We start from the raw sequence: 16564 nt of genomic DNA on the forward strand, positions 1-16564 counted from the left end.
CGCTCCACTTCTCACCAGCATTGTTAGTCTGATGCACACAGCTCTCATAGTCTAATTTTTATCTTGTGAAATTTTGCAACAGCTTAAACTTACACCTTCCTACAAATAAACAACATGTAGAAGGTTAATGTTCAATAAAAGGCCATGTGGTTACCTAGATGGTCTGGCTGTTGACTTCATCTGGTCCCATAGTTGTTAATGTTTCAATATTGAAAACCTAAATATATTCATCTGGCATTTATGAACAAATATTAGGTCAGATTTTTTTTTTTTTGCAGATGTAGAATAAAATTTTCTGTTTTTACATTTTTTTGCAGTGTCCACACACTGGATAAAGAATCACATCACTGCAGTCTTAAGTGATAGCTACCGGGTTGGAATACATGGTTATAAATGGATTTATAAGTGTAAGATATCTAGTGGACAGCTATGTTCCCTCACACGAAAATCTATGCAGGGCATAAAATAAAATCCAATGTAAACTGTAAATCAATTAGACCAATGCTTTGCTTGCCATACTAAATGAAATATGTTAAAAAACAAATCAATATGGAATAAGTTCATATTATTTTTATTTCTTTTTGGGCTCTTATAGTATCTCGTCTTTATTACAGCTATCACAAATTACCTCAATCTGCTGGATCTACTCTTCAATCCTACTTTAATATATCACTATAAAATCAGTTTTTTTATAAAAATGTATTAATCCAATAGTTGTATTTGGATGATTATGTTTAATAAAAGCGAGTGTCCTTTTAAAAAGTTCAGAAAATGTCCTTATTCTGCACTTTAAAAGACGAATAAATGAATAATGTAGCTGGAAGAATATGTAGCTGTTCAAATTATCCTCCAGTCTAGGTTTCCAGAAGAATGAAACTCACCAGTTTGTAACATCCTATCAATCAGACATGCACTCAGTTTAAGACGCACCTGTCTACCACGTAGCACGATGCTCCATGGGACATAATGAAGAACATAATGAAGCAATAACGTACACAGAGGTCATCGGCACATTCCAGATATGGTTGCTGCTGCACTTAGATGTGAGTAGCCAAAGGAGATCTCACAGCTTGAAGTATTTATGCTATACTTCAAACATCCAGTGCTGATTGTAAAAGAAGATTTAGTTTAATAAATCATATCTAAACAGCATCCAGAAAGCTATTAAAGTGGCATGTTTGGACAATCGTTGGAGAAGTAAAATGGACACGTGAAAATTAGATATTCTACTGACATTTATTAATATTTTTATTTATGGATATTTATTATGAAATGCCTAGACTGTTATGAAATTCATAATAGAAATGCTATTCATCTGTGCTACTGCACATCTACATATAGCATACAACACATCTCATTACTTATTTTTATTTTAAGTTGGCCAAATCACTAAAAATAAAAGTAAGCAACTAGAAATTACTGCTGTAATCTCTTATGATTTTAACAAACTATTGAACGTCTATGATCCCAGGTTTATAACAAGTTTAATGTTGGTGTATTGCTTAAGAGTGCACATCTGATGTTGCCCCTTGTGTGTATGCTCAGGCACATGACAAATTAGAGGGAACATTGGCTGGCAGCCACTTTTATATTTATGCATCCGCTTCCTCTGTTTCCAGGTTTATGGGGACCTGTTACGCTCTGTTCTGGTACATTTTCTCCTTAGCGCATGTTGCGCTCTTTGTCACCCGCATCAGCTACACAGAGGAGCTGCGCTCCTTCGTCGGCGCCATGATCATAGGCACCTACAACATTGTGGTGGTTATTGTGCTGACCAAGCTGCTGGTGGCCATGCTCCATAAAAGTTTCAGACAAATTGCTGTAAGTTTAAACAACATCTGGCTCTGTAAATGTCTCAGGCAATTAAAATTAATCGCAGAGCTGAAAGCAGCATCTATTTTTACTTATGTTACGATTAGATGTTACTTTAAGTTACTCCATAATGACTCACAGATGGTAAATTGTTTCTTTGTTTATTCTTTGAGTCACTATTTACAACTGATTAGATTACAATGGTGATTTTGCATTTCCAAGATTTTTTTTTTCTCTTGAACAGTTCAAGCTTTATGGTATAAAAGTGCTTTTTAATGTGCTTTTATAGAACCATGAGGATAAGGAGTGGAAGTTTGCACGGGCTAAACTCTGGCTGAGTTACTTTGATGACAAGTGTACCCTGCCCCCACCTCTTAATATCCTGACCTCTCCGAAGACCGTCTGCTACCTGGTGACCAGTCTCAGGAAATGGATCTGTTCTCACACCACAAAGGGCAAAGTGAAGAGACAGAATAGCCTCAAGGTGAGAAAGTTAAACATAGTCATGACTTTAGATGCATGTCATCTTTTTAAATTCAAAACAACGGTTAAAATAAACCCCTTTTCCTTTCATTGCATTTCTTTTGGCATAAACAGATATGTTGTTTATTGAAAAACTAAGTACACTCTAATAACCATAAGAAGGATGTTTTTTGATGGTTTTATTTATTCAATTAAATTCAAATTAGTTTTTTTTATATAGTGCCTATTCACAGTCCATGTCATCACAAGGCATTTTACGGAGACAATTCATCCAGATTATATAGTTAGATTAGCTCAACGCTTTCTATCTAAGGAAAACCAGCTGATTGCATCAACTCATTGAATCGAAAGCAATTCCTCACACAAGCATGCTTGAAGCGACAGTGGAGATGAAAACTCCCTTTTAACAGGAAGAAACCTCCAGCACAACCAGGCTCAGTGTAAGCGGTCATCTGCCAAGGCTAACTTGGGTTCAAGGGGACAGAAGCAGACATAGAAAAAGATAAAAGGTAACTATCAACCAGCTCCAAAGGCGGACAATTCCAGGAAACATACAGTCAGGGAGACGAGCTCTGAGCCAGTTCCCATGTCAGAGGATGAGAAAGAGCACATACAGTTAGTCACAGTGGAGAGATAGAATGAAAAACAGACCAAGCTCCAACATATATAAATAAAGGGGTTGGCGGCAGCAGCATAGCTGATATTTCTCTCTAGGATTGTGTCACAGTCAAACAGGAACAGACCAGATGAAGCTACTATGGTGAGAAAAAGCAGAGAGATCATAACATTAAATATTGAACTACAAAATACTGCAGATGGGGAAAATAGAGATAGAATTAATCAGAATGATTAAAGATGGGTCCCTATGTCCTCCATCAGTCTAAGCCTATAGCAGCATGACTAAAGAGATAGCTCAGGATAACCTGAGCCCCTCTAACTGTAAGCTTTATCAAAACGTTTTAAGCCTACCCTTAAAAGTAGACAGGATGTCTGCCTCACGGACTAAAACTGGTAGTTGGTTCCACATTAGAGGAGCCTGATAACTGAAAGATCTGCCTCCCATTCTACTTTCAGAAATTCTAGGAACCTCCACCAAACCTGCAGATTTAGAGTGAAGTGCTCTGTTAGGAACACAAGGAACAATCATATTTCTGATATAAGATGGAGCTTGGCCATTTAAGGCTTTATATGTAAGAAGGAGAATTTTAATTTCTTTTCTGGATTTAACAGGAAGATAATGAAGACAAGCTAGGATAGAAAAAATATGATCTCTCTTTTTAATTTTCATCAGAACTCTGGATGTAGCGTTATGGATCAGCTGAAGGCTTTTAACTACAGTTTGTGGATTTCCTGATTTTAAAGAATTACAATAGTCCAGCCTTGAAGTAACAAATGCATGGACTGGTTTCTCAGCATCACCCATGGACAGGATATTTCTAATTTTTGCTAAATTCCGTTGATGAAAGATGGAAATTCTAGTCTTGATCAACACCAAGATTTTGTTCTTTATTATCTGAGATCAATTTAATCCCATCCAAATGAATTGACTGACTAATCACCTTATTTTCCAAGACTCTGGTCCAAGGACATTAACTTCTGTTTGATATGCATTGAGATGCAGAAAGTTAAGAGTCATCTAGGTTTTTATGCCCTCAAGACATGTCTGTAGTCTATGTTATGATCAATTAGTGATAGAAAGTGGAACACATTCTTTAAAATTATAACTGCATTATCTAATAATGCTCTGCTAATGTGAAACATTCTTTTTGGGGAGCAGGACTCACCACCGGGAGTCTGACATAGTGAAAATCGGGACAAGAACGTAGGACGGTCTTATGTAAACATATCACCAGAGTGATTGACAATTAGGAGGACCAATTATTTTGATGATCCACTTGGAAAAAGAACATCCTCCACTACACCTTTAAGACTTCTGTAGGTTTTTAAAACTGACACAATGTCCATCATTGAAAAAATGTGGTTTCTCTGCAGGAGTGGAAGAACCTGAAACAGAAGCGCGATGAGAACTACCAGAAGATCATGTGTTGTCTGGTACACCGCTACCTGACTTCCACACGACAGAAGATGCAGAGCATGGATCAGGCCACGGTGGAAAATCTCAACGACCTTCGCCAAGATCTGTCCAAGTTTCGCAACGAGATGAGGGACCTGTTGGGATTCCGGACATCCAAATACGCCATGTTTTACCCAAGGAGCTAAGGCAAAGAAAGAAACAACAACAAAAAACTGACTACTTCCTCTTCCTTCTTTCCTCCTTATTAAAATCTGCTTCATGTTTATCTGGGATCCCCCAAGCATGTGCAAAAACTCTGCTCTTTAAAGTCACTGGGCTAATTTTAAAACCTGGACCTTTGTTAGAGAACTATGTATTCACCAAAGACTCAGGCCTCCTATTTATTCAGCTGTGTAACCCTTATCTTGTAAATAAAAAAAGCCATTCTTTTCAACAGAAAATAAAGATTAATAAAAGATTTGGACTTTCTTTGGATTTGATGACTCTAGAAACCTAGACAGAGATAGTTATTGTTGAAAACTAAGTAAAGAGAAATGAGAATTGAATATCTAATTATATTTCTCTTGGTGTTTTCATTTGAAATAAATGCTTATTAGTGGGACCTGGTAGCTAACAGCTAATCCAAGTTGGGTAGAAACCAAAGCAGACGTCAGACATTTTTAAAACAGCTGTTTTAAAATCGTATTATAAAAAATACTTACAGTATGCTGCAGTATATTGTGGAATAACATAATGGTGAAAGGTCAACATCTTCTATGTTGATTATGAACAAGAAGCCATTTAACATGCTTCTATAACTGGTAAGCTGGTATTTCAAATGAGACAACTTGATTCCTCCTTGACCAGTCATTATCTAGTCTATCTGACTATAGCTGAGGTATTACAAGTGTATAACTTCTATATAAGGTGGTTATTTGCATGAAAGCCCTATGATTACTGACAATGGGAAAAAAAAGATCTATCTGTAGGAAGCAGGTTATGAGAAAGAATCAAGCTACAGCAGACAGCAGCAATTATTATTTAAATGCTGTCTTTATTTTTCTACTAGTATGTGTTTAACACAGGGAGATCAATGAAAGGGCTCAACCCCCTACTTCTATTCGCTGTGTAAATGATTACTGGCTTCTGTCTAAAAAAACAGCATAATGAAAAATAGTTTAAAAGCTCATGATGTAGACTTTGCACAAACCGTCTGACGTTGCTGAGACTGGTTTTCTTTAAAGAGCCTGTGTCTGTGTTTTGGCCTCCCTTGGGCGAACCTTAGCTTCAGCCTCCTGAATTGATACTTAACGAAGACTTGGTGAAAGCTATCTGCTTCTGCTAACATGTCAGCTGCCTATAAAAATAAAAACACTTAATTCCCACTTTTATTTTCTATTCCTGAAAAGTTTTCCTCAGCTAGCAGCAGACCGTTGTCCACACATCCCACATTTCACATGTCTTATTCATTCTAATGCCAAAAAGTTCATAGCAAACAGGGATGAAAATATTGTTTTATTTGGTAAGATAAAAACAATGTTTTATAAATAACATTCATAAACTTTTATATATATTTAAAGTGTTTTTGCTTGGAAAAATAATATTGACAGTATTTATATGACATGAATTGGTTGGTTGTTTGCATAACTGAAAAGTAAATATTTTAATATAAAATCAGAAAACTTATTTGGCATGAATCAATAAATATTGCACTTCAGTCAACACATTTAAAATGTGAAACATATCCATCAAAACTGAATACATGGCAATTTTAGCCGACTGTCATAAAAAAGTAAAAAAGAAATTCCCTTTGGCTGATAAGAAAATTGAGCAAAACTCTCAACATTCCATTCTGTACTTTTGATAGCAGTTTTGATTGAAAACAATAAAAAGTTACGTCTGGAGTCATTTTAAAAGAAAGTGCCAGTATTGGCTGCCTGAACAGATGTGGAAAAAGAAAAAAATGTAGAAGAAAGATTTTTCTGACAAGCTACCTTTTTATCTCTAAGAGAAAACTGCAGATAGAAGGAGAGATTTTAACTCATTTTCTGTTCATTAACCTAAGTTGAAACAACAGGATGACGAAATGTATTATAAACGGGATGCAGGCCTTATCAATTTAATAATGCCAGCAATTAAAGAAAAAAGTCACCATTCTATGCAAAAGTGTGAGATACCCTTAATTAAATCAGCTATACATATTTTATTTTTTACTGCCAGATGTTATATAATCTCTGTGTCCTTGAGAAGGAGCTGTCTTTTCCTCCTAATTGATTCCATCCACAGCTGAGTCCTCTTTGGGTGGGAAAGGTCTGACGGAAATCTTCTGCGAAAGAAAATCAGCACTGCCTGTTTTTCAGAACGTTAAGTCCTTTCTGGTTCTTCTTCTTGAAGGCCATGACGAAGTGGTGCGGGGCAATCTTCCCCCGGCCCTCATCATCCACCTGGCCCATGAAGATGTAGTTCAAGCCTGGTGAAGTCACACAAAAAAGACCTGAATGCAGTGGCAGAATGGAAGAGACATTCAGGGAGGCCGGACATGAGAGTCTGCATGTGGCAGGTCTGTATGTTTAATGTTTACAGCTTTAGCTGTTGTTGACTGTTTGGACAGTGAGTTTTGCCTGCTTACCTTATGCCTTGGCTAGCTTGGCTGACCGGGGCGCCAGAGCAGGAGGCAAACTCAAAGCCATTTGTTATTTAAAACAGTCAACCAGAGGCTGCATCATTACTGAATGTTTAAAACATGCAAGAAAGGAGGATTTAATTATTTAATTTCATCGTTACACTTACCTCTTCTGATTAATGGACACTTTTTGCACAGGATAATGATCTTGGTGCTCATCGTCTTCCCTGCCTGCTGGATTCCCAGGCTGCCCTCCTTATACACATTGATGATGGAGACCGTGGCATACATGCTTCCTCCTCTAATCACCGCAGTAATGACTGTCCCTGTTATTACTGTGACAGACAACCAAAAGAGACATTAAAGAATGGGCTGTATTTATAATGATGTGCAGTTGTAGCTATTTTAGATCTACGTTAGAGTATTTGAAAGGTAAATACTACATTTCATTTTTTTTTAATAGATAAGCCTCTTGTAGGGATTGGAAGGAAAAAAATGATAGAAAACAGGAGCTTTGCATTTGACAGCTGCAGTAAAGAAAATCTGTGTTACGGCTTCATTTGTATGAGAGAGATGTAGACATATTTGAAGTAAATTTTATTTTTATGGACCTTCTTTAGAGTGTAGCCAGCCTGTAAATGTCAGCGTAAATTAACAGGATGTTAGAGCTCAATGCTCCCCTCCCGACCTTTCACTAACCTGTTCCTCAGCTGTTGGCTATAATGCTCAAGTATAAGTAAAATGCTAAAAGTCAAACAACACAATGTCAGCAAAGCACTTTACTTCCAGAGCCAAAAACTGTTTTATGGAAAAGTAGAATGACTATAAATAGCCATATTGATTTTGAAATTGTAACTGTTTTTAAGCGTTGTTTTGACCGCTCCTTTTTCATAAGTGTTATTGGTGAAACAAAAAAACTTTTAGGTAATAAATGAAGCAAATTTACTAGCATTCTGTTGGAGAAAGAAGTTACTGAACTGAAAATTTACAGCTGTCCTCTGGAAAAGTTTTTATGGACCATTGGCAGAACATTCTGATAAGATGAAAGGGATGTGAAAGGCTTACTGGTGGATACAGGGTTTTATAAATGTATTTGAGCCTAAATTATAAATGGAAGATAATATAAATTTAATCAAAACATGTTTTCAGTTTTTTCTGAGTGTTTTCTTGTTTTTTTACTCAATGCTTTTGATGTAAATATATCACTATATAATTATACCTTGGAAAAACTCCAAGGTTAATATGACTTTATTGGGAATAATGAGTGCATATAAATTTATTCAATTTCCATAGAATTTCCATAAGAATGTGACTATCTTCTAATAAAAAGCAAAGCTCCCAGTTGTCCCCTGATGCTAAGACAATATATTGAAGTGGGGGTTGGAGTGATTTCCTGTTTAGTCTGACGAAGGCCTCCAGAAGAGTACATATTGTCTTTGTTCTGACTCATGGAAACTCTGTAACAGTGGGCGGGTGGCACTGGAGGAATTATAGATAAAGAAGGAACCTAAAGGGGGAAAAAAAAAAACAGAACTCTTACTAATGCTGGGCTCACTGTGTCTCCACTGACAGAGCTGAGAAGTCAGATACTACTGTTACACAAACCAGAAAAGTGCTTTGGATGGTTCTCAGAGAACTTATCTGGATGAAACAACACCAGCTGTTCTAAGACTTAAAGCACTGATTAGACAGGACTGTTTTTAACCCACTGTCTCACCACTTCTAACAAATCCTGAACTGACTTCCCCACAACCACAACATTCATGAGACATTTTCCATATCCTTTGCTCATTTGGGTCTGGCTCAGTTTCAAGTGTAGATCACCCGTATGCAGCTAACATCCCAGAGAGCGTGTCTGTTTATTTTACACCAAACTCCCTTACAGGCTCTGGGAGTGTTTGCATCCATACTAGAGGTTACTGTGCCCTAATGTGTGCAGTACTTCAGTTCCAGACTGTTTATGAAGGCAGGCTTTTAGCTGCATGACCAAAAAAAGAGAGGACAAGATCAGGGCTGTAAACAGCTACTTAAGGGGGAGTTTTGGCTGTCAAGAACTTCTTGATATACGTCTACGGATCCTCAGCTCTTAGGGATAAGCATGTTTGCAAAAGTTTCACAATGCAACAGAAGATGAAATCTATTAATTAGGGTAATTTAGGAGGGTTATAAAAACATGACATGCATTGATGTTCTCACCAAAATTGCTAGAGCAGTAATTGCTCTCAAGGGTTCCTTTTCTTTTGCATTTCTGCTGACACAAGGCCACCGAGTACAGAGCTGTGGAGACACACACAAACATACATATTCTTTTTTATTTTATTTTTTTTTAGCCATTGATGCATGTAAGTTATGACTCCATCTGTTTTTGTCATCTCTTTACTGGATACTCTCAATTATAAAATATTCTAATCTCTGTCAATTTTCAAGACAAAAAAAAATTTAATAACAAAATAAGAAAACATCTGTTTTTGAAGTTAGAATCTATTAAAGAAAGAATTATGGCTTCCAGCAAATATAAGGTGACTGACTACATATTTTCTCACTGGGAGAAGGAAAATCAGGGAAGATGAGCCAGACGGGAAGCAGTGTCACTGAGTGACATCATCACATGGAGGGTCGCTGCCAAAATAACCTGGCCTGACTAAGGGAAAAAGCAACAGTGTGTGAGAGTGAGTGTTTGAATATGAAAATGAACCACCATTGCAGGCAAAGATGTATGCCTGCACTGACAGTCAATTTATGTAACGTACAGTTTACTCAGGGAAAATGGTAACAAACACACTTTTAGGATCAGTTCTGTATTACCATGTACTGCTTATGGGGACTTTCCATGAGCAGGATGATGTGCTCTATCCAGTGCACAGTCTGAGCATTTTAAATCCTTTAAACTTTCATTTTCTATATACTTTTACCTTTATTGTAATCATACTATGGTACTTCTTCACAACACCCTCCACTCAACTTATTAGCACACTTGGTAAAGATCTTTTTTCTTCGATTAATGTTCATTCTGTCCTCATTGTTACTAGTAATTAGTCAGAGTATTAATCCTTAACTTCCTGTTTCCCTGAGGTTTGAATATGACATGACAACATGAGAAAGACTGTAAAGCATTACATTCAAGTCAGGCAGATGTGTGATAATTATTGTAGCAGTACTCACCTAGATTCAAATGACCACAATTAAATGGCTTGGTTTGTGTTTTAGATGTTTGTGGAGCTAGTAGCTTGTTTCAAAAAGAATCAGAGAAAGAAGGTAAGAGAACAACCATTCTTATCACGAATGGTTGTTTCAAACACCAACACTGTTGCATGTGGAGTAGCCACTTCTTTATTAAAGCACATTCTACCTTATTTAAAGGGTTAAAAGAGCAGTCGCAAAATAAGGCTGAGGTAATCAAGTCTCCACTATTTTCTACCTCCATGCCAACTGATTGTTTGGCAATGATGCTGGGATTAATCAATTTCTACCCTTCCATTTCAAAATGGCAAACATGGAGTTTTGGAAACACCCTGGAACTTTAATTTGAAACCTGTGCTTTGGTTGGATGAGTTCGGTTGGGTTTGATATGGAACAAATATTCAACATTTTGAAAACCACCCAATGAGAATTGTAAACAATGGGGAAGGACCAGTGATGCTGTGGGCCTATTAGTCTTGCATAACAGATTTGTACATATAATAATAATTTAACTTTATTGATCTCACACTGGAGAAATTCACTCTTTGCATTTTACCCATCCCCTTGGAGAGCAGTTTTCCATTGTGCGGTGTCCGGGGAGCAATTGGAGATTGAGGCTCAGAGACCCAGAGTGCAGGCTTTTGGGATCGAACTGGATACTTGCAACCTTCTCAGAGCACAAGTGCACTGCTCTAACCCACTAGGCTAGCACTCCCCAACTATAGAAAAGGTTCTATACTATAGAATTATATACTATATACTATTTAAATTGACTCTACATATTTGGAAACTAACAATGTTTATTTCAACTCAAAGATGATTCAAATCATATGGCAAAATGAACAGACTGTGAACACATATGGCCATATTCATTCATGGCCCTCTCAGACCAACAACTACTACAGTATATACTCTATGTGGTGGGCTGAAGAGAAGAGAGCATAAGAGATAACCCAAAATTTTGGATGATGTTCTGATATTAGGGATGAGAGTTAAGGGAGAAGATTAACTTCCGTCCTATCAGCAAAATACAGTTATACCAAGTACTGACAGCATGGGGCCAATCGTTTGCTCATTGTTCATTTCATTTTTTTAAAATCCTTTCATAGGGTTTTTCAGTTTTCCCCACTGAATGAATGTATAAAATATATAATAATATATATAAAAGGTTAGATTTTTTTCTACACTTTTATTGTGGGACAACACTGCTGCAATAAAGTGTTCCCAAAATGCTAGAATTATCCAACAAATATTTCAGCAGTTTTTACATGAATGAAGTTAATACGTACGTATGGGTGTAGTGGTAACCGGCTTCGTGGTGGTGGTTGCTGGTGTGGTGGTGATGGGCAGCTTCTTGGGTCTGAACTTGTAGTGTCCGATGAAGCCATCCGCAGTCAGGCTGAGATCTGACAGGAACTGGATCAGGAGGTGATTCCCCTCAGAGAACACTGGTCTAATGAGCGGCGCAGGGAAAGAGGGATGGATGATGAACTGGGATGAAATCACAAGATGCAAATTTCCACTGAGAAATAGTACCTTCTGCATGACAGAAATCACCTACGCTGGGGGGCTGTCGCCGCAGTATTTGCCGATCCTTTTGGCGTCATTTATTTCCGGCCCATTGAAGATGGAGACATGGTCATAGCGGCAGTAGTTGTCCCGTTCCACATCGAACTTCTCAAACCTTACTTCGATGATCTGTAGCAGTAGATAATTCACCAATGATTGTCTCTCTGTTGCAGGCAAACAGTCCTCTAAATAAGTGGTAGTTTACAAAGTGCATTCATTTCAATGTGAAAACGTTATTTCTTTCAGGAAATGGATTAGAAAAGGTAGGGGTCATAAAGTCTATACATTACATAGAGATGGCATTGGTTTAAGCATATATTTCTGTTAATTTTAAGCTAATGAAAACTTAAACTTCATTGATTTTAAAGTTTTTTCTCTTTCCAAAAATTTCCCATTTCTGTATTGGATACAGCTAACAGAAAAGATCCTTTCACAACCTTTATTTTAAATTAAATTCAGTTTATTTATAACGCGTCAATTTATAACACATGTCATGTCAAGGCACTTTACAATTCAACTAGATCATACAGTCAATTAGATTCAAAGTTTTCTCTCTAAGGAAAACCAGTTGATTGCATGGACTCATTGACTCGAAAGCAATCCTTGACACCAACCATGCTTGTAGTGACAGTGGAGAGGAAAAACTCCCTTTTAACAGGAAGAAACCTCCAGCAGAACCAGGCTCAGTGTGAGAGGCCATCATGTCAAGGCCAACTGGGGTTAAAGGAGACAGAATCAGAGATACAAAAGGCAGCTGTCAACCAGCTTCACTGGCGGCCCCATCCAGGAAACACACAGCCAGGCAGACAAGGTCTCGGTCCACCCCGACGTCAAAGGATGAAAGAGAGTTCATGCATCTAGTCACAGTCAGAGAAACAGGACTACACTGAAAAACAGGCCGAGCTCCAACATCTACACCTTTATAATTTGCCTTCCTTAAAGCACATATCTAATTTACAAAAAATAATGGTTTGATTAGTCATGTTCATCAAAATGACCACAATCTATCACTTCATATGTAAATAATCTCTATATTATAAGCTTCTAGTTTTTGAGTTGAATTAAAGAAATTAACAGATTTGACTTTTATTTTAGATTCACCTGTTTTGTAAGAAACTGACCTGGTTTTTCGGTGCCACTATATGCCAGAAGCAGCTAACACCGGCTGGATAGTCCTTTTCAGGCCAGTTAGGCGTTTTGAAAGTCCCAGATGGTTTATGAAGTATGCCTCCACAATACTGATCACCTATGAAGACAGAGGATCAAACTTTTAAATTGTGTTTCCAGATGTTATTTCTCATCTTTTAAGTCCTATATCTGAGAAACAAGCATGTCTAAATGTGTAAAAGGTCCTTTAAAATACCTTTTAGTATTGTGAGTTTTGAACTTACTTCCCTCCATGACAAACAAATGAACTCAGTTGGAGCTATATTACAAAAATAGAGGAGATGTTGCTTTGATCAGATATGAGAAGCTTTATTTTAGTTTCTTTTCCATGATAAAAACATAGTCCGGCAAACGGGTTGCTGAGACAGTATTCATTACAGCTGTGGATTTAGCAGAGTACCAGAAACTATCCATTAAAATTCCACCAAAAAAAAAGAAAGTAGATGGGACTTCAGACAGAAAAATACTCATTTACCTCTAAGTGATACTTCTGACTGTGGTTTATAACTGAAATCTTACACAGAAGAGTAAAAAAAAAAAAGCAGCTGAGAAATACCACATTATGCTGAGAGGAAAGCTGAGATTCACCTTTCTGTTTCTTTGCATGAACATGAACTTATACTGGACATAAAAAACACTAGAAGATAAAATCGAAATAAATAAATATATATATATATATATATATTTATGATAATGATGCTTTTTTTGGCCCTGAGACCAATACCTGGCTGTGCAGTATTGGCCAATACCATACCAATACCATCTGGTTCACATTGATGTATGTGTGTATGAAGTACTGCATACTACTTGGATGTAAAATAATTGCCATCATGGCTTTGCCCTATTTGTTGGTACTTGCCAATACCGATATATATATATATATATATATATATATATATATATATATATATATATATATATATATATATATATATCCTTTCACTACGTTCCCAGCTTCATCCCTACCTCTCTTGTGAGGGTCAGCAGCAGAGAAAACAGCAAAGAAACCACTCCCAGCAGTGTTGGCATCAGAAACCATCTGTAGGAGCATCTTGTTGCCTGTGGAAACCAGAGCTCCGGGCTTGAAGGTCCCACAGAAGCGGCCAAGTCTCTGGCCGTTGATGTGACCGCTGTGTACGTCCACGTAGTCATAGCGACAAAGGTTGTCGTTCTCTAGATCCATGGAGCGAAACGACAGTTCGACCACCTTGCCATCAGGTACCTAGGTTTGAAACGTCACAGAGCGTAGAATATCAGTTTGATTATTACTTCATACAATTTCATATCATTCTCATGCACTGGGTGCAACAGACAGCACAGCTTTAAATAGACAGCCCTTGATTTTAAATTTAAACTGTCCAAATAAAGTTCTGCCATGTGGTATTTTAAAATTACCAGCAATCATCCTCCTTTTAACTTTATTAATTTGGTTGCATCATATATTTTCATCTACCAGAAACTATGTAAACCTTTTAAAACGAATTAGAAGAAGACATTAAGTCACTTCTCAAAGCCATAAGGAATTCATACATTCCTAACATCTAAAATTCATACCAACAAATGGGCATTTTATTCAGTATTTTTTTAGCCCAAACTTTCATCCAATTAGAAATGTCGTAAAAGGTCAAGTGAGACATAGACATAGGAGCAGCTTGAAAATGAAATATATTATTTCATTTGAAAAATTGAAATCCCCCTTTTTTTTTTTTTCATGTTTGCTGGTGAAACCATACGTGTGGGATCTCAGGCTGGTACAGAAGTTCACATTCCAACAGGAAAAGAAACACTAAACATACAGTCAGAACCACAAGAAGATGGTTCACAGCAAAGCATATTCACCTATTAGAATGGCCCAATTGAAGTCTAGAGCTAAATTAAATGTAGAATCTTTGGCAGGACTTAAAAACAAATGTTTTTAAACTTTCTGAACTTTAGTCTCAGAAACTTTAAAGTTTCTGAGCAGGCACAGTAATGAAATATTTTTAGAAAGTAGTAATTAGACCTGTCACACCATAGTAGGCTACAACTATTTGGTTGTTGTTAAATCTATTGAACCTTTTTCATTAATCTTCCTAATTTATTGATTTAAACTGTTTGGAGGTAATCAGACTCACTGTGATTCTCCACACACATTTGGTGTTTGGGGGGTAAACTCCTGGGTAACCCTGGCTTCCAATAACTCCAGACTCCCCTGTGATGTTTCCGCCACATGTGAAGATTTGTCTGAAGGTGAAATTTTTCCACATGATGAGAATAACATAATATTAAATTATGAAACAAAACAAACAAACATGCAGTATGGACTTCGATCAGCCTCTATAAAACAGACATCTTCAGTGCGTGAATGTGAGTCCATACTCCTCAGCATACTCCTCTCAAAATCCCTCCTCTGGTCCTCATAACATTATATTCTTTTTTAAGATTGGAAATAAATGAAAAAAGGTTTTACCTCTGCTGAGACTGCGCACAAACTTCTGCCAGGAATAGCAAAGACCATGAGCAAAAGATACTGCATGTCCTCCACATGGCTGGGTAAATGGAGCAGGCGCTGCGCCTGGTTTCGCTCCGTGGCATTGCGCTCAGCAGCTGAAGCAGTGGAGTGAGTGGAGGGGGGCCAAGTGCCCAGGAGTTACTGCAGGGAGTTTGAGCACATGAATATAGGGTTTGTTCTGGGGCTGTAAGAGGGGACGGATCATGAAGGGGGAAAAAAAGAAAAGAAAAAGAAATTAAAAAAGAGAAAGGTGGAGGCGCCTGGAGGGTGTGGGGTCCTGTCATAGATTCATACTCACCTGGTCTGGAAAGAATTAGCAGATGGCATGATTAAACTTGACTGAGATTATTCATGTGTGGTTTGACATTGCTGAATACATAGCTTATCTTATGCGGCATTGGTATGAAAGATGGAAGTCTACAACTTATTTAAATGCAAATAATTAATACATTTCAAATTTTACTGACATAAATTGTAGCATAATTCACAATCTGTCAAACGGACTTAGACTTAGAAAACTTTTGTTGTCATTTTGTATATGACATTTCCGTTTCTTAAAGTGTAGTAGTGACCAAATCTAAACAGTGTAGGTGAAAAAAAAAACATGGTGCAAAAAAGGTATTGATATGGATGTTCAGAGCAAATATTAAGAGCAATGAGAGATCAATTTTCTAAGGACAGATGGAAAACGCCACCTGCTGGAGTTACTATAGCACAGCATGGGTCTTAAAAATCCTTAATAATAATAATAATAATAATAATAATAATAATAATAATAATAATAATAATAATAATAATAATAATAATAATAAATTATCTATAAAAAACATCAACTTTTAGATGAAAAGTTAATAATATCAATTCATCGAAAAATTAATATTGCATAATATTTTGACAGCAGAGTGAGAGACAGTTGTTGCCGGCCTCAAAGGAAATTAAGCCACAGAAGATTACAGAGTGCTGAATCCAAGCATATCAATGGAAAGTTAAGTGGAATGAAAAATGTAGTATAAAAGGGATTCACAAGTTACAGGAAAGAATTAGGAGAAATAATGATATATACAAAAATAAAAAAAAAGTTACAGATAAGGAAAGCTTTATATTTGGTTGGGATGCTTTGTGCAGGTATTAGTTTTTGGTTCAAATATCCAGGATTTCTCTACAATCAGCAGCTCCTTTAGGCAATAACTTTTGTAATGTTTTATGTTTGCAATTAGTATTTGAT

General features: G+C 36.9%; 2 protein-coding genes across 3 annotated transcripts in view; one reads left to right on the forward strand and one right to left on the reverse strand.

Annotated features, from left to right (window-relative positions):
* The window catches only part of trpc1 (transient receptor potential cation channel, subfamily C, member 1), a 19781-nt gene extending 15000 nt beyond the window's left edge, over positions 1-4781 (forward strand). Inside the window, exons 11-13 of the mRNA XM_015390271.1 lie at positions 1620-1821; positions 2102-2296; positions 4288-4781. Coding sequence (XP_015245757.1) covers positions 1620-1821; positions 2102-2296; positions 4288-4515 — 625 coding nt within the window. The 3' untranslated portion in view covers positions 4516-4781. The remainder of the gene's footprint in view (positions 1-1619; positions 1822-2101; positions 2297-4287) is intronic.
* Positions 4782-6122: 1341 nt separating this feature from the next.
* pcolce2 (procollagen C-endopeptidase enhancer 2) lies at positions 6123-15856 on the reverse strand. Of its 2 annotated transcripts, none has more exons than XM_015390272.1 (9): positions 15298-15856; positions 14963-15071; positions 13815-14070; positions 12803-12927; positions 11674-11810; positions 11402-11565; positions 9129-9209; positions 7100-7267; positions 6123-6803 (listed from the first exon to the last, which is right to left on the reverse strand). In XM_015390272.1, exons 1-9 carry the CDS (start codon positions 15621-15623, stop codon positions 6649-6651), a joined length of 1521 nt encoding a protein of 506 aa, XP_015245758.1. In that variant the 5' UTR covers positions 15624-15856; the 3' UTR covers positions 6123-6648. The 2 variants fall into 2 exon arrangements, with proteins under 2 accessions (XP_015245758.1, XP_015245759.1); XM_015390273.1 differs by having other exon boundaries at positions 6123-6779; positions 15298-15832.
* Positions 15857-16564: the final 708 nt, after the last annotated feature.

This window comes from Cyprinodon variegatus, unplaced genomic scaffold, assembly GCF_000732505.1.
Source record: "Cyprinodon variegatus isolate N-32 unplaced genomic scaffold, C_variegatus-1.0 Scaffold491, whole genome shotgun sequence".
In the NCBI taxonomy this organism is placed as follows: domain Eukaryota; kingdom Metazoa; phylum Chordata; class Actinopteri; order Cyprinodontiformes; family Cyprinodontidae; genus Cyprinodon; species Cyprinodon variegatus.